This window comes from Sapajus apella, unplaced genomic scaffold (genome assembly GCF_009761245.1).
Source record: "Sapajus apella isolate SASKATOON/1434 unplaced genomic scaffold, GSC_monkey_1.0 scaffold53, whole genome shotgun sequence".
In the NCBI taxonomy this organism is placed as follows: Eukaryota; Metazoa; Chordata; class Mammalia; order Primates; family Cebidae; genus Sapajus; species Sapajus apella.
The window spans coordinates 10,974,336-10,999,485 of record NW_022436993.1 but is presented as its reverse complement, the minus strand read 5'-3'; the positions used below and the strand labels follow the sequence as shown (position 1 = coordinate 10,999,485).

General features: G+C 40.9%; 1 protein-coding gene across 1 annotated transcript in view; it reads right to left on the bottom strand.

Moving 5' to 3' along the window:
- CUBN (cubilin) overlaps positions 1-25,150 on the bottom strand; it is a 287,868-nt gene that overhangs the window by 165,323 nt on the left and 97,395 nt on the right. The window contains exon 28 of the mRNA XM_032244141.1: positions 16,369-16,519. Coding sequence (XP_032100032.1) covers positions 16,369-16,519 — 151 coding nt within the window. The remainder of the gene's footprint in view (positions 1-16,368; positions 16,520-25,150) is intronic.

Genomic DNA, 25,150 nt, shown 5'->3' with positions numbered 1-25,150 from the left:
GAAAATCAAGTAATACAAAGGCCAAGGAACATAAAATTTCCCTGAGAAAAAACAAGGACCAAAGAAGACAGCAAAAAGGAAGAGGACAAAACATGAGGATTCCAGAGAGAAGAGTGTTGTCCCTGTATTAGGTTGAATACTACCCCCTCCAACTTATGCCCACCAGGAACCTGTGAATATAGCCTTTTGCGGGGAAAGGGTCTTGGCAGGTGCAACCACGTTAAAATGAGATCATACCAGATTGGGGTGGAACTAGAATCCAATATGCTTGATATCATTATATGAAGAGGGAAATTTGGTACCAGATGCCAAGAAGGAAAAAGATCATGTGTGGATGGAGGCAGAAATTGGAGTTATGCATCTACAGGTCTCAGAAAGCCAAAGATTGCCATCAATCAACAGAAGCTAGAAGAGGCAAGGAAGATCTTCCCTAGGTCTTCAGAGGAATGATCCTGCCAACAACTTGACTTTCGACTTCCAGTCTCCAGAATAAAGTGATTAAATTTCTGTTGTCCCATGCCACTCAGTTTGTGGTACTTAGTTACAGCAGCCCTAGGAAGCTAATATATCCTCATTCTTTTCCTGATAAATGCAGTGGCCAAACTCCCAGGTAGGCACAAAATGGTAATAACTATTTGTGTGGTACTCAAGGTGTATTTGTAAACCGACTGATTCCATCGTGTAATTATTACTTCCTATTCGTCATCTTGAGGTTTAGAGGATGGTTGGTCAAGGATACGATTTTCATAAAAATAGAAAAAGTCTACTGTTGAAAACACTAGCAATGAATACAAGGCCAGGTAACACATCAGGAAGAAATAGGTAAACCCAAGAACCAGGGAGTTAAATCATAATGATTTTAGCATTGGACAGCCAGTAAGGGTTTAGAAAGTTTCATGTTCCATAGAAACTTCTCCCCTGTCCCGTATATTGTGATAATCCATTTTATTCAACTAATTTCTATACAGCAATGGATATGAAATAGAGCATCAGGTTTCAATGGTAGAGACAAAATAAAAAAGATTGAAAGAATAAGTCATTGCATGAAGTTAGTGACTTGGAAAACAGACACAAGAAGCTTAGAAATCAATGCTGCTCACTGCTATAAAATGACCTTTACATTCCTATACCAGAAGTCATATAAATATTCAAAGTTAAGACTGTGATCGCCATCTGACTATCTGAGATGGCCTAGATCTAAATACTGATCTTTTTCCTCTTAGTACCTCATTAAAGAGAAAGAAATCCAAAGGAGCCATAATCTAGGAGAGTTTCTGGGCAACATAAATTTTAATTTCCTATATACAAAGGATACTATCGTTCATTTTAACCCAGAGAAATTAGCCAATCTCATCATCTTTTTGCTTTGATTAACCTTATCCATTTCCTTGCTTAAAGCAACTAATTTCAATCAAATTAAAAAAACGTTTTCCCAGTAGAAATTCCTTGCTTATAATTCTTCAGGAGAAATCAATCATTCGATGAATCTCTCTTCCCTCTCCTTAGATGTTTTTGAAATAATTAAAGACTTCTAAACAAAGTTCAGTATACAAAGATACTACAAGGAAAGAAATCAGACCAAGACAACGGTACTAATCTTCCCTGAAATAAGTAGTCATGCCTAAGGCTACTGAAAGCTTCTTTATGAAATCCCTCAAACAAAGACAGAGAAAACATGTTCTCTTTATGCCATTTCCAAGTTCAACAGTCATACTTCTATTTAGAAGTATTTATTCAAAACTGCATTCCTTCAATTTCATTATTTTGGTACATAGGGCTCTCGCAGGGGAAAGCTCAAAGAGCCACAGGGCCCTATCCTGCAGCCTCTCCCTAATTCCTTCCCTCACCTCTGCCAACCTCTAACATTCCCTCTGCAGGGAGTGTACTCCAGCCAGGGAAATGGACAAATGTGGGCAGCACCACGTCCACGGCAGTGGTGTCCTGTGACCCTTCAAACTCTGCCCAAATCTGAGCTTCAAGACTGTTTTCTGATTCTAACATCCTGTGCTGCAGGCCCCTCGCAGGGCATATCCTGCATCCAGCCAGCCTAGGTCCTTTGCTTGGGGAAGCAAAACAACTAAAGCAGCCAAATCCTAACATGCTCCACTCCATCCCCGTGATCCACGCAGCCCAGACAAGCTGTTCTGGGGGCAGCTACCCTTTCACTCTTCACTTTAACATAACTTCTCCCTATTGTAAGCAAGTTTGCCTAACTAAACCTTGGTAACAGACTAGGTGATCTCCGTGGTTTCTCCCAGAACAGTCAATTCCATCAGCAACATACAGCAGCTCCAGAACTGCGCTTCAGAAATGAGTAATAAAGCAGCAATTGTGTTAAAGGATTGGAAATAACATCAGCTTTTTTGAACTTGTCTTTTGCCAAGCAATGTGCCCCTCCTCCCCGCCCCTCATATTACTGCTACTTGAACCTGAAGAAAGAATGAATTGTGTCATTTAGTGGGAAGTCTTTGGAACTGATCACTTGGGAAAGACTGCATATGTCTCTTAAAAACATTTAATATTATGGGATTTTATAAAATTACCTACTATCAGCTCTGATCTTCTTTGCATTGTAATAACATTTGATCTTTTTTTGCAATGAAAAGTTGTGGGGGAAAATGATTTGCTTTCAGGCACAGTGGTGCTATTTATTGCATGGGCTTTGAGTTCACTACACACCAGGTTTTGTGTTCTGATTCCATTGCTTCATGGATCCGTGAGTTTGGACACATTACTTAACTTCTCTCAGGCTCCTTCCTCAGCTTTTCTCATCCATAATATGGGAATGATAATGCTTATTTCAGATAAATATTGGGATGAGACATGAGATCATATTTTTAAATTACATATAGTAAGGAGTCATTTTTTAAAATAACATCAACAGTAATAGTGAATGAGATGTCAATTAAACCAATACACTAAGCATTTAATCATATTTTCATTCACTCTTTATATGACAATATAATTTATTTTTATCAGAATTAATATCTTCAGATAAATTTAAGATTACATTTAGGTGGTAAAATCTACATTATTTATCCTGCATTCCTTCAATTTCATTACTTTTGTATCCAGGGCCAAAATAGTCTATATCTGAGTAGCCTGTGTAACTAGGAGGAGAAAAAAATCAGGGACAGGCTGGGTGTGGTGGCTTACACCTGTAATCCCAACACTTTGGGAGGCCGAGGCAGGCAGATCACAAGGTCAGGAGATGAGATCATCCTGGCCAGCATGGTGAAACCCCATCTCTATTAAAAATACAGAAATTAGCCGGGCGTGGTGGTGCATGTCTGTAATCCCAGCTACTCGGGAGGCTGAGGCAGGAGAATCCCTTGAACCCGGGAGGCAGAGGTTGGAGTGAGTCGAGGTTGCACCACTGCACTCCAGAAAAAAAAAAAAAAAATCAGGGACAAAATATATTATTGTCATTACTGATCTACAGATTCTCAAATTCTACTAACTCTTCTAAGTGGGAGTTACTGTCCTACACCAGATTTGTCCTGTTTGTGAGACAATGCTGCTGACGCCTGGCATTGCTTCCTCTGTTCCTCTGAGTACACAGTGCATTCACACAAAACAAGTCCTTGGATACATAATGTTTGAGACAAATATAGCAACATTTAAGCAAATAGCCAAAAAAAACCTCTGGGGACAAAAATTATGATTCTATGCTGAATGTCACATTTGTACTGAGTTAGCTTAGAACACAGTTTCTACGCTTCATTTCTGGCCACTATGATATTTGAAACTGAAAAAAGAAAAAAAAAAAGTGTGTACTTTTGGTTTTTGTGTTGTACAGAAAAGTGTGGAATCCCCTGGAAAGTACATGCACTCCTCTATCGGGGATATTGTTGCCAGGGAACCAGAACACAAACAGAAGTTTCAAGAAAGCCCTTCCTTTGGCCTAGATCTCAAGGACTGTTATTACAAATTGTGCAATCTATGATTTGGGAAGGTCATGGTGGTTTCAGGGTTATTTTTTTCTTTTTATAACGGTTTCAAGGAGTGGCAATAGAAATAGAACTCCAACTTTTTCAAACAGTGGCGACATGGGAATGGGAGGCAAGACTCCTGAAAGGCCCTTGCTGGTGAAGAGATTCAGAACCAATGTGAGATGAAGGTCAGCTGTGTGGATGTGTATTTACTGCTGTTGTCAAGGATGCAGAAATGTCAGGAGTGAGCTTTTCCACTCATTTTGAAAGGTCTGCATATGCACAGGTTTCATGCTGCTTCTGATCATTAGGACATTTCTGGAGAAGCTCTAAAGTCAAGGCCAGAAGAGTTTTAGGATTTTTTTTTTTTTTTAGTCATTATTCCAATTCTACCACAAGGAGTTATTTAGAAACAGATTTCTTAGAAATGAGCATTGTCCACTAAGAATTTCTTTGCAAAAAATATATAAGTGAAAATTTGTCATAAATGACAATCAGACTCAGTACCATGACACAGAAACCTGTGCTTCGGCTCCACACTAGATGGAACTCATTTCCAGTCTCCATGCTTAAAAATATTTTAAGAGTATCACAAAGACAAAAGCCCAAAATAACAATTAGGCTGAAAAAGTTGTCATAAACATGAGAGAAAGAATAGTCAGCATTTAGGGATATATCTGTTAACTTAAACAGAGCAAGTTGTTTTTAAAAGTTTCTTTTTAACTTAAATTTCTACCAAAGCCGAGAGAGAGATCCAAGATGGCCGATTACCAGCAGCTTGGGATTGTAGCTCCCAGTGACAGCACAGAGAACGAGAAGACGCCACACTTTCAGATGAATTTTTTTTTTTGCTCACGGACCAGGAGATTCCCAGCGGATGAGCCCCATGGGTCGCCAGCTCCACTCTTGTGGCTGGTGCGGCGGTTCCCAGTGCGGAGTGAACGGGACTGGTTCCCCTTTTGGTGGATGTTTGGAGCTCCGGGAAGGCAGAGTCACCCATTCAGCTGACTGAAAAGGGGACCCAGGAGCGAAGCCAGACCAGAGATTCCTGGGCAGAAAAGCACCAGGAGTCTTAGCACCGCTGTTTTGCCCGGCGCAGTGGGTTGCTCCGATTTCGGCGCTGGGAATCAACAAGTTGGACGTCCACTCAGAGACCTCATTTGAAAGTCGGTTAATTATGATGACAGGTGGATAAATTTACAATGACGGGAGGAAAACAGCATAAAAAGGCTGAGAATGAGTGCGTTCCAATAACAGAATTAGGCTTCAGAAATTGGATAATAAGAAACTTCTGTGAGTTAAAGGAACATGTTCTAGCCCAATACAAGGAAACTAAGAACCTTGAAAAAAGGTTTGACGAAATCCTAACGAGAATGGACAATTTAGAGAGGAATATAAGTGAATTAATGGAACTGAAGAATAAAATAAGAGAACTTCGAGAAGCATGCACAGATTTTAACACTCGAATTGATCAAGCAGCAGAAAGGATATCAGAGGTCGAAGACCAACTTAATGAAATGAAACGAGAAGGCAAGATTAGAGAAGAAAAAGTAAAAAGGAATGAGCAAAATGTACAGGAAATATGGGACTATGTGAAAAGACCTAATTTACGTTTGATAGGTGTACCTGAATGTCATGAAAAGAATGAATCCAAGCTGGAAAATATTTTTCAAGATATTATTCAGGAAAACTTTCCTAATCTAGTAAGGCAGGACAATACTCAACTCCAGGCAATACAGAGAACACCACAAAGATATTCCTCAAGAAGAGCAACCTCAAGACACATAATTGTTAGATTCACCAGGGTTGAAATAAAGAAGAAAATTCTAAGGGCAGCTAGAGAGAAAGGTCAGGTTTACCCATAAAGGGAAACCTACCAGACTCGCAGCAGATCTCTCAGCAGAGACCCTACAAGCTAGAAGAGACTGGGGGTTAATATTCAATATCCTCAAAGAAAAGAATTTTCAACCCAGAATCTCATATCCAGCCAAACTAAGTTTCATAAATGAAGGAAAAATAAAATTTTTCACAAACAAGCAAGCACTCAGAGATTTCATTACCACCAGGCCTGCTTTACAAGAGCTTCTGAAAGAAGCACTACACACAGAAAGGAACAACCAGTATCAGTCATCCCAAAAACTTACCAAAAGATAAAGAGTATCTTTATAATGAAGAATCTATATCAACTGATGGGCAAAATAGCCAGCTAGCATTAAATGACAATATTAAACTCACAAATGTCAACATTAATCCTAAATTTAAATGGATTAAACGCCCCAATCAAAGACACAGACACGCAAGTTGAATAAAAAGTCAAAACCTATTGACATGCTGTGTCCAGATCCATCTCAGAAGCAAGGACACACAAAGATTCTAAACAAAAGGTTGGAGGAAGACTCACCAACCAAATGGAGAGAAAAAAAAACAGGAGTTGTAACTTTCGTTTCTGACAAAATAGACTTTAATAGCAACAAAGACTAAAAGAAACAAAGGAGGACATTACATAATAGTAAAAGGATCAAAGTAACAACAGGACTCAATGATCATAAATATATACCCACCTAATATAGGAGCACCCAGATACATAAGACAAGCTGTTAATGACTTATAAAGAGACTTAGACTCCCACACAATAATAATGGTAGACTTCAACATTAATATTAGACAGATCAACGAGTCAGAAAATTAACAAGGATATCCAGGACTTGAACTCAGATCTGGAACAAGTAAACTTAATAAACATTTATAGAGCTCTCCACTTTAAATACACAAAGTAGACACTCATCAGTACCACATCACACCTACTCACAGGTTTAAATGAAATATTGTTTGGCTGCTTGTTTGTTATTTTCTTCCCTCATTTTATTTTAATTTTTTATTTTTTTTCCTGTTTCCATTATTAAACATATAAGAGGTTTTCAACACCCATTTTTAGACTGCATTCTACCCCGGGCAATAAAGCAACACTTCCGCTCTCTCTCCCTCTTCCTCTTCCTCTTTCTTCCTCTCCTTCATTCTGGGAAAAAAAAAAAAAATTCTACCAAAACCAAGCAGGAATTTTTTTATCTGACATCATATTCTTGAGCTTACTTTGAAGGCAGATGATTGGGCTCTTTACTGTTTCTCTCTGTGTGACATTATACCTATCACAGCCTAGCAGGAAGCCACACTGTGAAAGCAATTCCATCTCCTACAGACAGAAAGGTCTGTGCCTGAGATTAGAACCAGACAGTGTGATTCACAGCCCAGCCCTGTGAACCTGCCCTGGAATCTTTGCTGACCACAATTCATAAATCACTTTCAATACCAACATCATACTTCCAGATTGTTGTGAATTTTTTCACCGTGTGGCAGCAAGGCTCAGGTCACACAATAACAAAAACTTTGTATTGAACAAAATTTTACTGAACAAAAATTGTTGAACACAAAAATTCTGTTCAATAACAAAAAAGAATCCTAAAATCATTTTCAAACCTGAAAACTTAGGTAATCACGAAACTGTATTTCAAAGTTATAACTTTGAAGAAATTATTAGGATGAGGGAATGTGGCAACTGGTCTAGTATTTTCTCAGCCGGTATTTGTCATAGCATTGGCCGCATAGCCCTTGAGTGTCTTTGCTGAGGATTCATTAGAATGTTACTCCCCCTTGATCGTCAGTCGTCTTGATTCTGCAGACCTCTATTTTCCTGCTCTCAGTAGCCAGGACACAGAATGGTCCCCTGGGGTTGTCTCTATCACTGTGATCTATGATTTCTCCAACTGTAATCTCCTCCCTTGACATTTCCCACTCCATTGTCTTAAAAAAACAGTGATTCCCTTTTCAAAACTACATTAAGTTCACACTTGTCTGGCTGGCTTTCAGAGTTCTAAAGAATCAGCCCAGGGTGTCTACAAAGCCTTATATCCCACTGTCTTCATTACATCAGGCTTGTTTCTATCTCTTTCTTTGCTCATGCTGATCCAGGAACCATCTGTCAATTCTTGTCCTGATCATTCTTCAAGGGCTCTAAAATCTCAGAGTCCGTGAAGATTTTTCCTAGTGACTTCCAGCCTCCTTGCTTGCCTTGCAATAGGAACTCGTAGCTCAGCATTTCTGTTAGTTTTCTACACCCGTTTCCTAATTGATCATGCACAGCTTGAAGACAAAGACTAAGGTGGTATTTCTTTCATCTGCCTAAAAACACCCTGCACAGTGTGGGACATGTATTTCATCATGCTCACAACTCCAAATTCACCAATATATAGTTTATTCCAAAGTCTCTTTCTCTGGCCCAAATCCTCACCTAATTCTTATACTCACGCTGGCAACTGCTGAAAGGATACATCCCCTCAACATCTCAAATTCAGCATGTTCAAACTGGAGCTCATACTTTCCCCCCAAACATAATCTTTTTTCTGGGATTTCCCATCTATGAATAATGGCACCAACATGTGCCAAATCACATACCACAGGAAAGTGGGAGCCATCCATGACTCCTTTTGTTTCCCAGACTGACACACATCTATTCCACCATCAAATCTGCCTATCCCACCTTTGTAAGAGCTCTTTTTTTTTTTTTTTTTTTTTTTTAAACGGAGTCTTGCTCTATTGCCGAGGCTGGAGTGCACTGGTGCCATCTTGGCTCACTGCAACCTCCACCTGCCAGGTTCAAGCCATTCTCCTGCCTCTGCCTCCTGAGTAGCTGGGACTACAGGCATGCACCACCACACTCGGCTAATTTTTGTATTTTTAGTAAAGACAGTGTTTCACCATGTTGGCCAGGCCAGTCTCAAACTCCTGACCTCGTGATCTGCTTACCTCAACCTGACAAAGTGTTGGGATTACAGGAGAGAGCCACTGCACCCAACCCTAAATAGCTCTTTAATATACCGCCTCTCCCACTACTTTCTCCCTGCTCTGATTTAATAGCCCCCTAACTAAGCACCCAAACTCTCAGTCTCTTTCTTGGGCATCCCTCTACTTACTAGAACTCTTATTCTAAAGTGTACTTCTGTTTACATCACTAAATTTCCTGCTTAAAAATCCATCGGTGGTCTTTCCTTAATGGCAGAATAAAATCCAAATTCTTGAAATGTCTCTTATCAGTTGGTTTCTGATCATCTGTCCCGCCTCAACTTCTATCACTCCCTTTCCCTAGTGTTCCTCACCTTTTGTTCATTATCAGCCTGCTTCGGAGACTGTTCATTTTTTTCCAACTTCTCAACCATGAAACTTTAATACCACAGGTACACTGTGTATCTGTTATGTACTGTCTATCTCTATGCTTTATACATTAAAGAGTAAGAATTTCTTTTCTTTTTTTTTTTTTGAGACAGAGTTTCACTCATGTTACCCAGGCTGGAGTGCAATGGCACGATCTCGGCTCACCGCAACCTCCGCCTCCTGGGTTCAGGCAATTCTCCTGCCTCAGCCTCCTGAGTAGCTGGGATTACAGGCACGCGCCACCATGCCCAGCTAATTTTTTGTGGTTTTAGTAGAGACGGGGTTTCACCATGTTGACCAGGATGGTCTCGATCTCTTGACCTCGTGATCCACCCGCCTCGGCCTCCCAAAGTGCTGGGATTACAGGCGTGAGCCACCGCGCCCGGCCAAGAGTAAGAATTTCTTAATCCCCCTACCAAGGAGCCAATTTTACCTCCTTGGAGTTGATACTGCCCCAGTGGAGAATGCAGAGAATGTGTGGTCTAGCTGAAGGACTTGCTCTTTGCAAAACTTTTATGCCCTCACGCCTTACTGCTTCTAATTCAAAATGCCTTCTTCTCCCAGATATCTGTTTGATCAATTCTTGCCCATTAAACCCAGTTCAAATATCAAAGTTGCCTGGAGGGCCCTTTGAACTCCCACAGGCTGACCTAGCTATTTTTTTCTGCGTTCCCATGGCATCCTGGATTATGTATACATTTCTACACTTGGTTTGCCCGCCTTGCTTACCAGATGACTAACTCCCCAAAGTCAAAAATGTGATCTTCTTCCCTTCTGTTATGGGCTGAATTGTATCTCTGTCAAAATTCAAATGCTGAAGTTCTAACTCCCAGACCTCAGAATGTGACTGTATTTGGAGATAGGGGCCTTTAAAGAGGTGACTTAGTTAAAATGAAGCTGAATGGACTCCAATTCAATCTGACTGGTGTCCTTATAAGGAGTAAATTGGACACACAGAGCTATCAGGATGAACACACACAGAGAAAACACCATGTGACACAGGGAAAAGGCAGCGTCCACAAGCCAAGGAGAGAGTCCTAAGAAACAACCAATCCTGCTGACACCTTGATCTTGGACTTCCAGCCTCCAGAACCATAAGACAACACACTTCTGCTGCTTAAGCCACCCAGTCTGTGGCATTTTGGTTATGATAACCCGAATAAATTAATACTATCTATCTTCAGACACCAAGCCCAAGATACGTGCTGGCTGGTTGGCTAAATGAATGAAAAACCTGTTCTCAAAACATATCAGCTTGCAGAGTTATGTGTAATTGACATGTAAATAACATGATTCACAATTGTAGCTACCTGTTCATTAGAGGCTGGGCCAAGCAGATCTTCTCCTAGAGCCAGGTTACTCAACCTCACACCCTAAGGCAGTCTCACACAAGACAAGTGAATAACGGAAATACAAAAGATAAAACCTTTGTCTTCAAAAGGTGAACCTCCCAGAGATCCTACTACATGTACTCTAAGTCCCAAAAGGAATAAAGTTTTTGAATGAGAAGGAATTCCCCTGAAAGACCAGTGATAAAGACTAGTGAAAGACCCTTTGAGAGAAAGAGACTCGGAGCAAAGGTCTAACTTTAAAGTAAACACTACTGATCTCATGGCTCTAACCACTCTAAACATGTTTTTTAAATGCCTTTTGGTACAGTGCCTCATGCCCACAGGTAGTCAAGAGGGCACTGGCTTATATCCAAACTGAGCCAGTAATAAAAGATCTTAACACAGTTTTTAAAAATGTTCTCTTCAAACTAATTTCTGAAACCTCTCAAGGCTTGAGAAATCTCATTAACAGCTAAAAGGAAGATAAAAGGGGCCCAGCCCCCATTTGAGAAGCTGATGTCATCTATCTTCCCAAAGAAAAGGCCAGGCTTTCCTTTGTGGAAATCCTGGGTGACATCACCTCCTGATCACATGCCCCTTAGCCCTGCCCCTGTGAGCTTCCAGCTGAAGGGTTTGCTCCCTTTGCAAATGTCACTCTCTCCCTCACAAAGCCCCTTGACCTTGTTTGTATGCTGGATTCTATCACTAAGTGAAAGAAGGCCTCTGGGAGCAACAACAAGAAGAGGCGAGGGGTCTGTGCAGCTGGCTGGGAGGCCGCTATTTACACAGCCTGCGGAAAGTTCTGTATCCCCACCCCCCAACCCAGACAGAGGCCCCCAAGGCCGAATGCAGCCTCTGGACAATGCTGTCAAGGCTGAATACCATGAACTGATTAGAGACAGGGCAACTGTGCCATTTCTTTATTTTCAGGGTGGGGCCCTCTTTGAGGAGCCTCATAAAAGGCCCTACAATGTTACTTCGTCTCATGTCTATCAGGCCAGGTTCAGAAAGAGTCCACAGATAAAGCCTGGTTTTAGATTCGCTTCCTTAAAGCCACTAGAAGGTTTGTGTCGTTCACAAAGCAGCATATTTTGAAAATGGGTTTAAGTGTGAATTGGGGAAATGAATGAAGTGTGTAGGAACCGTTCCTCAGAAGCCGTACTCAGGAAATGATGTCACTGCACAGTTTGAACTCTCTGCATGGTGTTTTGAGATCTTACTGTGCAGTTTGGGAGACTGTGGGTGGTGGGTGGGGGGTGGGAAGGGTCTGCAAGGTGACAGGATTCTGAGGAAAAGAGGCTAGGAGTTTAAAGCCACTTGACCTGGCCAGGGCAGAAAAAGCAACTCCAGGGCCAGCGTCAGGGGAGCTGTCCTGAGCCCTCCACCTAAGTCTGAGAACACCCCTTTCGGGGCTGTACAGAGACAAGCATTTCTAATTCCTTTCCTTCTGACATGTTACACACGCTCACACAAATGCATTTAAGAATATTATGGCCAGCTCAGTGCCTCATGCCTGTTATCCCAGCATTTTGGGAGGCTGAGGCGGACAGATTGCTTGAGGCCAGGAGTTTGAGACCAGCGTGGAAAACATAGAGAAACCCCAACTCTATAAAAAATCCAAAAGTTAACTGGTTGTAGTAGTGTGCCCCTGTAGTCCCAGCTACTCAAGGGGATGAGGTGGGACGATCACCCGCCCACAAAAGGTTGAGGCTGCAGTGAGCTGATACTGTGCCACTGCATTCTAGACTGGGAAATAGAATAATACCTTTTCAAAAAAAAAAAAAAACCATTATGATGACACTGTGCACTGAGAATAATTTTTAAACATACTTAGTTCCATGGCTGCAGAGTTCCTGCCCGTGTGTGTGCGCTGGAGGCCGGGGTATATATCTTGAGCACTGAAAGTATTTTTTACATTTAGCCCTTGGCTGTAGAGTCCCTGCCAGTGCGTGTGTTTGTGTGTGTGTGTGTGTGTGTGGTGTGTCTTGAGAGTTTTTAAATTTATTTTGCTCCATGGCTGCAGAATCCCTGCTCCTGTGTGTGTGAATGTGAACGTGTGTGTGTGTGTGTATATGTGTGTCTTGATCATTGAGAGTAATTTTTACATTTATTTAGCCCCATGGCTGCAGAGTCCCTGCCCGTGTGTGTCTTGAGCATTGAGGGTAATTTTTACATTTCTTTAACCCCATGGCTGTAGAGTTCTTAAGAGAAAGAGAGAGAGAGAGAGAGAGAGAGAGAGAGAGAGAGAGTGTGTGTGTGTGTGTGTGTGTGTGTGTGTCTTATGCATTGAGGGTAATTTTTATATTTCTTTAGCTCCATGGCTGTAGAGTCCCTGCCCATGCGTGTGTGTTTGTGTGTGTATGTTTGTGTTTGTGTGTGTGTGTACGTTTGTGTGTGTGTGTGTTTTTGTGTGTGTGTGTGTTTGTGTGCTGTTCCTCTTGGACTCAATTCCAGCCTCCTGACTTCTCAGGTCCCTCGGGCTCTCCCTGCTCCCTCCTATCACAGGGTCTTTCTTTTACCTGGAATCTTTTTTTCTCTCCTGCTTGCTTAATTAAGTCCTGTTTATTTTTTAGGTTTCGGTTCAGAGGTCTCATTTGCATGGAGATCATCCCTGACCTCCTGCCAGGCCCAGGTCAGATGCCCTGTGAGTGTCCACTTGGCACTCCTCATGGTTTTGATTTTCTATTTATTTAAGTGCGTTTTTGCATGACGTCTGCTTCTCCAACCAAATCGGCAAGCTCTGTGAGAGCAGGAACCAGGCCTGCCGGTCTGAGTCACTCTGTGTCCCCCATCTTAGTATAGAACCTGGCACAAAAGACATCCTTAGGGTCTGTAGAATGAACAAATGCGTGAATGATACATCACGATTTACATCTTGCATTTACCTCCAACAGATAAAAAAATGGAGGGACCTCTCCCATGGAAGAGCTCGCCCTCTCTGCTGGCTCCGCTTCTCAGGTTATCTCCAACTAAAGACTTACTGCAGATGCAGAGTATTAAACTCTGTGTACTCATGGTATTGCATACCTATAGAATATGATGGTCAATTTTGCACAGATCTAAACGACTAAAAATTCCTTTCCAGAAGGTTCCTCCCAAGTATAATTTACATACTGTGAGCAGCACAGAGTTAAAAAACAATTTTACATTTCAGTTCTGGTCCCAGCTGGCAACATTTTGTTGCATAACTCTGGCTCCGAGTTTTCGGCAACTAGGAGAGAGTTGTGAAACAGTAAACAGGAAAGGAGAATAGACAGAGGGTGCCTTTGAGTCTCCCAGAGTGAGACAGATTCCAAGTAGAACTGATAGAAAAAACTTTTCCCAACATAAAACTCAGAGCTTTCACCAGAAGATTCAGCATGTTGTCCAGAAAACTCCTTCGATACAGTAATCTGAGTGCAGCTTGCAAAGACCATTCCGTTAAGCTCCTTAGAGTGGCCTTGGGTTAGTAAGGCTAGAACAGCCTGGAGCGGAGAGGAAGCAGCCACTTAGGAGAAAGCAACCAGCAAAAGTCTTCATCCTGACTGTATGTATGAATCGCTTAGGGAGCTTTCAGAAATTAGCAATAGTTTAGGGCCCCATTGCAGACCAACTGAATCCTATCTTTGGAGATTGGAACCTAGGCATGGGCACTTTTTAAAACTCCCAGGCAATTCCAAGGCTGCATCTAGGGCTGAGAACACTCCCCGAGGCCCTGAGCCCAGGCTTCCGGGTTAGCATTTCTTAACCTCCACACTTCTGTTCCTGGGGGAAAGTTCTCTCTGCTTTAGATCTTGCTATTATCCTACTGTCATTAAAACAAACAATACAATGCCCTTTCAACATCTCAGAAGGATTCTCTAGTCCCTAAGAATACTCTCTTTCCACCATCTTATTTTCCCGTCCCAACACTGGCTCTCACCTTCTTGCTCGGAGTGGTCCACAGAGCAGCACCATCAGCATTACCTGGGAGCTCCTTAGAAATGCAGATTCATGGGCCTGGCCCCAGGTCCCATCCTCTTTCCAACAAGAACTCCAGTGATTCACATGCACAGGGGCATCTGAGAAGCACTTATGCTCTGCAGAACGCCCCCGGCCCTTGAAAATCTGGGTAATTTCCCAGGATCCTCCTGTCCTTTCTGTCTCTTTTCACATTCTCTTAATTAGAATCAAGTGTTTCAGAATCACACAGTCAATCCAATCCCTGCATTTAACAGATCAATGAGTTGACCTCGGTTGAATCTACCCACTTGGGCCAGGTGCAGTGGCTCACGCCTGTAATAGCAGCACTTTGGTAGACCAAGGCAGGAGGACTGCTTGAGCTCAGAAGTTCAAGACCAGCCTGGGTAACATACTTAACTCTACTAAAAATAAAAAAATAAAAATGCCAGGTGTGGCGATGCACACCTGTAGTCCCAGCTACTCAAGAGACTGAGGTGAGAGGATCACTTGCTCCTCAGAGCTCAAGACTCTGGTGAGCTATCATCAGACTACTGCACTCCAGTTTGGATGATAGAGACCCTATCTAAAAAAATTAAAAAATTAAAATCTACTCACTTGATGAAGAGGAAGGTCCAGAACTTCTACACGCTTAATTATTACAATTCATTCACTTTGGGAATTCATAATGTATGTTTCAAGCTGCAGGTAACTCTGTGAATGACCACTATTTTTAAATACTGAAAGCCCCACACATATTTTAACAGAAATACACTCAGAGCCCAGTTTATAATCTCAAACATCTAGCAGTCTTAAGTGTATAATAGGGCTATTCAGTTATATGTGGCTCTGACAATCATATAATGAGTACACCATTGTATGAACAACCTTAAGAGTCAACCACTACACACATTCATGTGTGCTCAGCTGGAGCTCAGCCCTGATTTTAACAGTATGGCCACAGCTTAGTTATCTAGTTTGATTCCTGGTATAATGTTGCAACTCCACTTCTCCTTCCAATTGATTGAAATACACCAATGAGCTCTGGCATGGTGATTGAGAACTGCTGCTATGAGCCCCACAAGGATTACACTTTCCAGGGCTTGATCACCCTAGGACAGTGGTTTTCAAACTTTAATCACCAGGGAGACCAGTTAAGACTCAGATAATGGGCCCCACTTCGGAGTTTGTGGTTCTGTAGGCCTTGGGATGGGGCCCAAGAGTTTGAATTTCTAACAATTCCAGGTCATGCTGATGCTGCTCTCTGAGGACCACATTTTTAGGAACCACTGCTCTGGGGCTCTCTACTTGCAGACTGGCTCACCTGAGGTTTGTAGACATTTCAGACCTCTTGTTAAGGAAGACCTTTCATCTTCAGAGGAATGATTATCTCTACCTGCTTCCTGAACTACCAGTTTGTAGGTGGGCTCCAACGTGCCCCTTCCTGTTTGGCAAGGACAACACATGCCCTGGCTTTGTGCATCACAGCTCCAATTCTCCTCCTCGTAGGCCAACCCTACCCCTTCCTTTTTCCCCATCTCTGTCTGACTGACTCTCATTCTGTCTCATCTATCCCTATCCATTTTCTGCTTAACATCAAGGTGAGCCTTAAGTTTCATTCTATTGCATTGCACCTGAGATGCTCCCGCTCCACCTTGCAGGTAGCTTGCTATACCCACGTTCAAGTCTTCATCCCTAGAAACTTCATTCTGCTTCTCTTTCTTTATCTAAGGCAATTTATTACTACATCTACAATTAACCAAATTCCTTCTACTTTGATGTCACTTCCTCTCTCAATCCTAACAGACTTAACCCTTCAAGGCCTATCAATGTCTAAGTATATTTCTTAAACCCTAGAATGAGATTATGACCTGGGTTCCATTATTTGCTCATGGTATTGTTGCTAAGTTTGGAACTGAAGTAGAAAAAATTCTTCGTCAAACAGCAACAGCAAATACAACTGAGATCAGCACACAGCTTACCAGAAACAAACCACTGCATCTGAAACCCTTTCTCATAGTGGCCAACCCCATCTGTGTGGAACAGCACTTGAAGCTTGGAGCTTGTGGTACTCCCTGGAGGGGGCAGGTCTACTCCACAGTAGCGTCCCATCTGCCGTGGTCCATCGTAGAGCTGAAATCAAAGAGAAACTTCCACATGTAAAAACACATGGTTTGTCAGATAGAAAAAGCCAAGCCTACCCAAGTAGTAAAGCTGTTCCTTGGGTCAAAAGTTAGAGGTAAATCTACTAAGGTGGGTTGACTACAGAAGACTCAACATAAGAATTAAAAACAGATAATTGCATAGAGAGGGTTTTAGAGATGGATCCGATTCCTAAGCCCCATAAATCTGGAAATCCAACTAGCAACTTTTGGTTTTATGTCAACCTAGCAAGTCCAAAATATAACCCAGGCTAAGAATAGGGAAATACTAGGCGTTCACATAGTAGCAACACATAGGGAGGTTCAATGAATAGCTATTATAATTGTAAGATAAAATTTAAAAATATATTTAAATGTTTATGGGTACATAGTAGGTGTGTATATTTATAGGGTACATGAGATACTTTGACACAGGCATGCAATGCGTAATGACATGTCATGGAAAATTGGGTAGCCATCCCCTCAAGATGCAAATTTTAAAATAAACACTATCTGTAAAATAATCAGATCAAATTTTAGAAATGTATGAAAAAGGAAAATACAAACATTGATTTGACTAAAGACAAACAGTCCTAATATTTCATTAAATCTAAAAATTTCTCTTCACATAGTTTTAATTTGTATATATTTGTAATATGCATATTTGTGCAGGTATATATACGTGTTCATAATTTGAGCTACATATTTGTGTTTCTTGTTTTTCATGGACCATATCACTAAATTGTCTGTGTAAACTTTGGCATAAAACACCACAAATATAACGTATTTATATTATAATTCTATTGTTATTCATTTAAGATAGTTCCAATCGTTTGCTGATATACACAGCAGTTTGATACTTTAAATGTTTCTTTTGAAAAATTATCCTATAAAGGGAATGACTCAAATAGTATAATCTTATGCCTCTTTAAAAAATATTATTAAATTTCTTACCAGAAAGTTTCTATCACCTTATCCTCCCACCAGCAGTTTACAGGGGTGTTTCTTTCCGTGGAGCTTGGTCAATTAGGACAACGATCATTTTTTAAACTAGTGCTGATAGTGAAAAATCGCTTTTTTGTAATTGTCTTAATTTGTGTCATTTTGATTGACTACTTTGAAATTTAAGGGTTTTTCATGTGTAGACGCATTTATATTTCTTCCCTTGGAAATTGTTTACTGATGTCTTTGCCCATTTTTCCATTGAGGGATTTATACATCCTCAAGGAGAAATGGAGGGTGCAAGGTTGTGCTCCCTTAATCTCCCTCATGTAATGATTTTATCAACTGCATATCTCCAAACTGAAAAATAAAAATTAAAAAACAGGAAAGCCTCTCTACTATATCACTTGAGAAAGGTAATGGCAACCCAACAAGACTGGCTTCCTCACGATTCAGGCCATTACATTTTCACCTAATCGCCTTCATGTTCCCTTTACACACTGTTCCAGTTACCCTTGGGATCAGCTGCTCGTGACAATGAAACAGAAAATACGTGATAATGGACGCATGGACTTCCTTGAGTCTTCCCTTGGAGAGTACATCTACTTAAGAGTATGTGTGAGTGTCTGTGTTTGCATGTGTTCATGCATAAATGTATAATCTGGATTCAATAAATTCCAGACTGACCAAATTATTTTCATTGAATAAAATGTTATGACATGAAATATTGTTTGAAACATATTGATTTGAGTGTGGAGAACTTTACCACCAAATGTTACAAAGTACCTCCATGGAGCCGCCCCTAATCCCTGCAGTCAGGCATACATTAGTCTGTCTTTGAAAGCTCTTGGCTTTTCAACTGTGCTTCTTTTGTGGAAATGATCACATCTCCCTGGCACTCTTGTTACGGGCTTTGTGTGTCTTACCTCCCCTACTGATTGTGAGTTTCCTTAAAACACAGACCACCTCTGCCCTTCCTCTCACTGCCCAGAGCAGGGCTTTGATTAGGCAGGCTCCCCATGCATCTCCAATGAATGAACACCGTGATTTCCTCCTCCAGCTGTATTTCTTTTACTAGGACCTAATCTGCACGATTACTTGCACTCTGTATAGTTAGACAGGAAGTAGTGTCATACAATCCTCAATTTCAACAGGCTCCTCTTAGATCATAAAGTGTTGTGGATCCTTTGTGCCACTCTGTAGAAGGGAGAACCAGGCGAGGGCCTTGTTCAAGGTCATGATAAATCACAGATTTTAAAATCTTGGACTGTCTCATTGAGTTCTCAAATTGGCTGCTCATGATACGTGCTTTTGAGGTTTCCGGGGAAGGTCAGCAGAGATTTAAAAAGACAAGCTCAGAAGCCCATGATGTCATTCACCCCAAAATACTAAACCTAAGCATTTTAAGCAAATGAATGAAGATGAGTTGTATTTTTCAGGCTTATCACCGTAGCTTCCTTTTTTTCTGTTTTTCACACTGTTGCTTTGAATGTGTGTATTTATTATCAAGTTTCTAATATTCTACACATTTATCAGAAGCCTCCCCTATAACGAAGAGAGGAGAATGACAGAGAATAAATATAACAACATAAAATGATGAGAGAAACGGAATAGAAGCTTTTTACCTTAGCACTCAGCCCCACCCTCTCATGCAGGTGGTATGGGGTCAGGGGAGGGCTAGAGGCCAACCTTGTAGTCTGTGCTTCTAACTCCCTGCTTCCCTGCAGGAGGTTCATCTCAGCTTTAGAGTTTTTCTTAACTCTAGGGCACAAAGTCCAGTTCTAAACGAATTAGCACAGAAACAAACATACCGCTCCCAAGTGGTAGAGTAATTAGCAGGCAAATGCTCTACCATCTTCCACCCCCAAAATCTTAACCCTTGGATTGTAATTTAGTGGCCAGAGTGTAAATCATTTCATTTTTATCCAACAAAACATAAGGTAAGATTTCTCCATAACTATATAATCCTCAGCTTGATGGGTCTTACGAAATACTAGGTCGCAACATGTTGAGAAATCAAAATTCAATTCTACACAAGGTCATGAACAGCATAGCATTTTTGCCTCCCAGCACTGCAAGGTTAAGAGATGTGGCATTTTCACATGACTTAGAGGGGATTTTTTTTTCCTTCCTTCCGGACGAGATTATGCATTGAAGGAGACCCCTGAATCTCAGTCGTTCAGTGGTCTTCAATAACACATTGTAAAAGGACTGCGTGGGGCTGGAGGGGTTAGGCAGTAGGTTTGGCGAGGGCAACACTGATGAATGACAATGACTTTCTCTTTGCCTTTGAAGGGGAGACAAATATGAATGAAAAATAAACATCAAATAGACATTTATGAAAATGCTTAAATATAATGTCAAATCAAGTAATAAATAAATGTGTAGAACAATGCTTCAAAAAGGAAAAAAAGAAAAAAAAAAACTCACTCCTCCAGTTTTTTAAAGTTTCCCATGAATGAAATCAGGTTTTTTGTTTATGTTCATACAGACGGGTAACATCACCTCTACAATTCATTCCCGCACAAACTGACCACACAGAACCATACAAAAAGGAACAGTCATCTTTCAAAGTACGCAAATACAGGTTACCATGGAAACCAGTCTCACTGATTCTGATTCTGTTTTTCAGAGCAGAATGTTAACCACAGGACGTTCCAGCTGTGACTCATTGCGACCACTGACAAGCTCGCTGGAGTGGCCCTGCTTTTAGAGAGCCTGAAGATCCACTCAGAGTGAACCAAATGCTTGAAGCTCTAATTGAGTTACAGAAAGGAAACTAGCAAAAATGAAGAAGGATTGCAATTCTCACCTTGTGTATGCAGATCTAATTTATGTAACTCTGTTTAGGGGTATTTCACTAAATTTCTAAAATAATGCTTACATTTTCAAATTGGCCACTAAATGTATCTTCAGACGTGGAGATGTGCATATTACAAAACCCTCCTCTATAAAATCTTTTGTTACTCTCTTAAGGAGATTATTCATTTAGGATTTTCGTGGCTTAGGTCCCCCCAACCCCCACCCTACCCCAAAATATCTCAACTCCTCTTGAGACACTCAAAGAGGAAGGAAATCTCTTGCCTTAGCCGCACTTAACAATTTCTATCTACTTCCTTTATGTGGGTTTGATAACTTGGCACATAGTTTACAATACCATTAGTGACTTCAGACTCCAGTTGCAATAGGAAATGATCCATGGACTTCTAATAGGAAGGACCCATTCAAAGGGGATATAAAACTGAAGACACAAAGTGTGGTCAGTCACTGACAGAGATTCAATGTTCTGTAAGGTTGAGGGTACTTAGGAGCCACTGAAAGTCAAGTTCTAAGCGAGCAGAGACCCAGACCCTCCACCTGTTCCCTCAGTAGAAATCAACCTTACAAATTAGCTGCAGGATCTCCAAGAACAAAAACATGCCTTTCAAGTGCCTTACTTGCTAAATTGTTTTATGACTGAAAATTGGAAACTGTAATAAATTAAAATTATAATTCATGTTCTCATATATATATATATACAAGCATGGGATATATAGATTGACTGTTTTTCTTAACTCTTTTTTGTTGTTTGTTTGAGACAGGATCTTGCTCTCTTGCACAGGCTGGAGTGCAGTGGTGCAGTAAGATTCACTGTAGCCTCAACCTCCCGGGCTCAAGCCATCTTCCCACATAAGCCTCCTGAGTGGCTGGAACTACAGGCATGCACTACCATGCCCAGCTATGTTTTGTAGAGACAGAGTTTCACCATGTTGCCCAGGCTGGTCTCAAACTTGTGGGCTCAAGCAATCTGCCCACCCCAGCTTTCCAAAAAGCTGGGATTACAAAGGCGAGCCACCATGTCCAGCCCTAAACTCATTTTAGAATCACAGCAAGTGACAAATGGAAAGAGCCCTTTCTGTTTTAGATTGACATCTAATTCATACTGTTTGTAAATATTGTTTCTCTTATTTCCTGAAAGGTTTTCTGGAAGAGAATTCTTTTTTTATACTAAAAGATTAATTTTAAGAATTAAATATAGTCCATGTAGAGAAAGTAACTCAAGAGTTCCTTTAGGATGATATAATTAAAACATGGAGAAACTTCTGGAGAATAATTTGGTCCATTTCTAATTAAAAATCTTCGAAAATTCCAAAAAATCTCTATCCTTTAGAGCTTAATATGTAACTGAAATAATTCATCTGCTGTGAGGAGGAATTTTAGGTGCAGTAGAGAATCCCCTATTCTTTCTAGAAAATACAAATTCTAGTCAAGGTAAAAGCGATGGTTAAATTTTTGAGAACTATACTCAGTGAGTTTATAGAGTGGCTTTGTGAAGTCAGTGCCACTAATAGAAGATGATATTTCAATCAGAAGCAGGAAAGCAGTTTTATTGTAGGAATGCCCTAGAGTATTGTCAATGTGGCCAGAGCCAGGTTCTGTGTTCATAGCCCAGCTCTAAAATTAAGAGAACATAATCTTGTGAAAATTACTGAACTTCTCCAAGCTAAAATGTCTTTATAAATCTGGCACCATAATGGTTCTTATCTCATAATACTGTTGCCAACAGCAAATGAGATAAACCATGTAATAGGTTTGCTATGAGGCCTGGCAAGTGGAATGTGCTCAAAATGTTATTCTAACTCTTGGTCAGAGGCAAAAGAAACTAACATTTTTTTCCAGAGAAATCAACCAAAATAGCTATGAGAAAAGAAAGATGATGCGGATTAGAGAACAGGAGCTGACTCACGTAAAATAGTTCAGAGAAATCATCACTGGTGGGGCAGATGGCGAAGTGATGAATTCAGTGAGGAGGTAGAGGTCATTCCTTGCCATGTGTTGCTATAATGACCTGGGCATTGTGGAGACTGAGGCATCCTGGACAGCCACATGCAGAAACCAAAGCGAATCATCCTGTGTGGGGTGGGGGTAAGCATGGTGTGTGTGTGTGGCAGGGATTGCGGGAGGACAGATCATGCAGGAAACGGCAGCAAAGGAAGTTAGGAAGCCAGAGGCTGTCAAGGCTGCCGTGGCAAAGTGGACAGAGTCCACTAGCAAGCAAGCACAGTGGCTCTCATGCTAAAAGTGAGAAGCATTTCTTCCTGTTGCAGCCTCCCCTTCCCTTTGGTTCCTGCCCAGCCCTGCAGTTCCCACTGCTGAATCAATGGAGCTCCAGAAGGATGGGACCTAGGGAATTCTCAGGGCATCTGCTTAGATGTTCCCCACCCCAAAAAAAACACTACAGCAGGATCTATGCAGAGGCCTTATTAGGGTGACTGTTAAAAATGTTGTTGCTGAAGTTTGCACTCACATCTGCTGAAAACACTTGGAACTTTATCCAAGTTTAGGTTACTTTAAACTTGAAGGGCTTTGAAATGTTCCTCTGACAACAGTACAAATTGCAAAACAAGAATCACAGAGGCCGAGCGCACTGGCTCACAGTGGCACCTAGGAAGGTCAAGGTCTCAATCACTTGAGACCAGGTGTTCAAGACCAGCATGGCCAACATGGCAAAATCCTGTCTCTACTAAAAACACAAAAAATTAGCCGGGCATGGTGGCATACACCTGTAATCTCAGCTCTTAGGAGGCTGAGGCAGGAGAATCACTTGAACCCCAGGAGGTGGAGCTTGCAGTGAGCCGAGATTGCACCACTGCATTCCAGCCTGGGTGACAGAGCAAGACTCTGTCTCAAAAAGAACAAAGAATCACAGAGGAAGAGTACAGGACTCTCATTAAGGATAAGCAAAGCCCAAGGGGGCAAATGCAAAGTCAAATCATGGTGGATAAATGAAGCAAATGTAGAGGAAGGCTGATAAGCAGAGTGTGGTTGATCTCAGCCGACTCCAAGATGGTCCTCAGGAAGCTAAGTCCCCTCCATTAGGCACATGGCCATTCATAGCATGTTCCCGGAGGGAGACACAGAAATAGCTGCCTTGCCATGTGCTGACAGGGTGGGGCAGGAAATACGAAATATCATCTAAAAGTAACAATTACTCATCATGCTGGGTTTTGCATGAGAGCAAAAAACCCAACAAAAAAACACATTTTGAGTTACTTGGTATCACTCTGAGTTACAGGTCCGTCTCATACAAAAACCAGTTTCCTTTTTTATGTGGTGGCTAGTTGCTGTCTGCTCTTACTAGTACATTTACATTTTTATTTCTGCTTTCTATATATTATTCCTGTTAGAAGCAACAATTTGGGTCTTATTATTTTTTAAATCATTGTCTAATCATGGATGCGGGCAAACATTTAACTACAAAAATATTTATTTCAGAACTGTTTATAACGGTAAAGATTTGAAAAGATTCTAAGTGTTTCACAACGGGAATTGGTGGCTGTATCGTGATGATGGGATGTGCAATGTTGAAAATGATTTGTCACAATAAACAACATGGGGAAATATTCACCAGCTATCGTTAAATTAAAAAAATTCATTATGGGTTAGTATGTACAGAATAATGTACAGAATAATCTCCTTTGAACATTAAAATAAAATAAATATACAAGGAGCGATGACAGGAAATCAATACCATCAAATATTAGTGAAATAATTTAGGATTATTTAATCTAGCCTTTTCTACATTTTCCCAGTTTCCTGTAATCACTGTGAATTCCTTTGTGATCTGATAAATTTATTTTTAAAGCAATATCTTTGGTGACCTATTGATATAGCAGTATAGATAGATATGCATTAGTAATGCTATTCCATACCCTTTTAGATTGTCAAATAAACACCCGGTCTACTAAAAATATTATATTGTCTATCTCCATGACCTTTTCTTATGTATCTCAAGGTTATATGTACAAATTAATCCACTGAAATGTTACCATGTAAGGTAATCTGCTCCAGCATTAATTTAAAATCATATTTTGCCTATAATCCTTCCTTTTATCATAACTAGGTTATTAGACTATTTATTAAAATACTTTATTTCCATGTTATTAAAATTATTAAAAGAATTTATTTCCATGACATTATGCATTACATGCCCATATCAAAACATAGTATGTGCCCCATCATATATATGCCTACCACATACCCATAAAAATTAAAAATGAAAATTTTTAAAAATAATAATGTCTTCAGATGCTCAGGGATGGAAAACTTCACGTAAACATAAGTTTTGATAGTCACTGATAGAGCAATGGGCACCTAATTCCCTCCCTGGTGGTAAGTGAAATGCTTTGGAAACCAGGCATACTCTCCTGTGTATACATAATTTAATTCCATAAACCTCAGCCTTGCCTCTGCTAATTGTCCGGCTACAGTAAAACACTAAACATTTATTATTATTATCATTCTGCCTCTTAAAATTTTCACCACCTGCTGCAGATGGTTTCAGGAACACAGAGGAACCTGGTTCATAGGACAGCTTGAAATCATAGATCCCTGAGCTGGAAGAAGCCAGAGGACTGAAGACAGTGGGAGCAGGAAAAGAAAGTCTATTAAATAAAGAACCAGCCAGGTGTGGTGGCTCATGTCTGTAATTCCAGCAGTTTGGGAGGGCGAGGTGGGTGAATCACGTGAGGCCAGGAGCTTGAGACCAGACTGGCCATCATGGCCAAACCCCGACTCTACTAAAAATACAAAAATTAGCTGGGCATGGTGGCAGGTGCATGTAATCCCAGCTACTGAGGAGGCTGAAGCAGGAGAATGGCTTGAATCCAGGAGGCGGAAGTTGTGGTGAGCTGAGATTGTG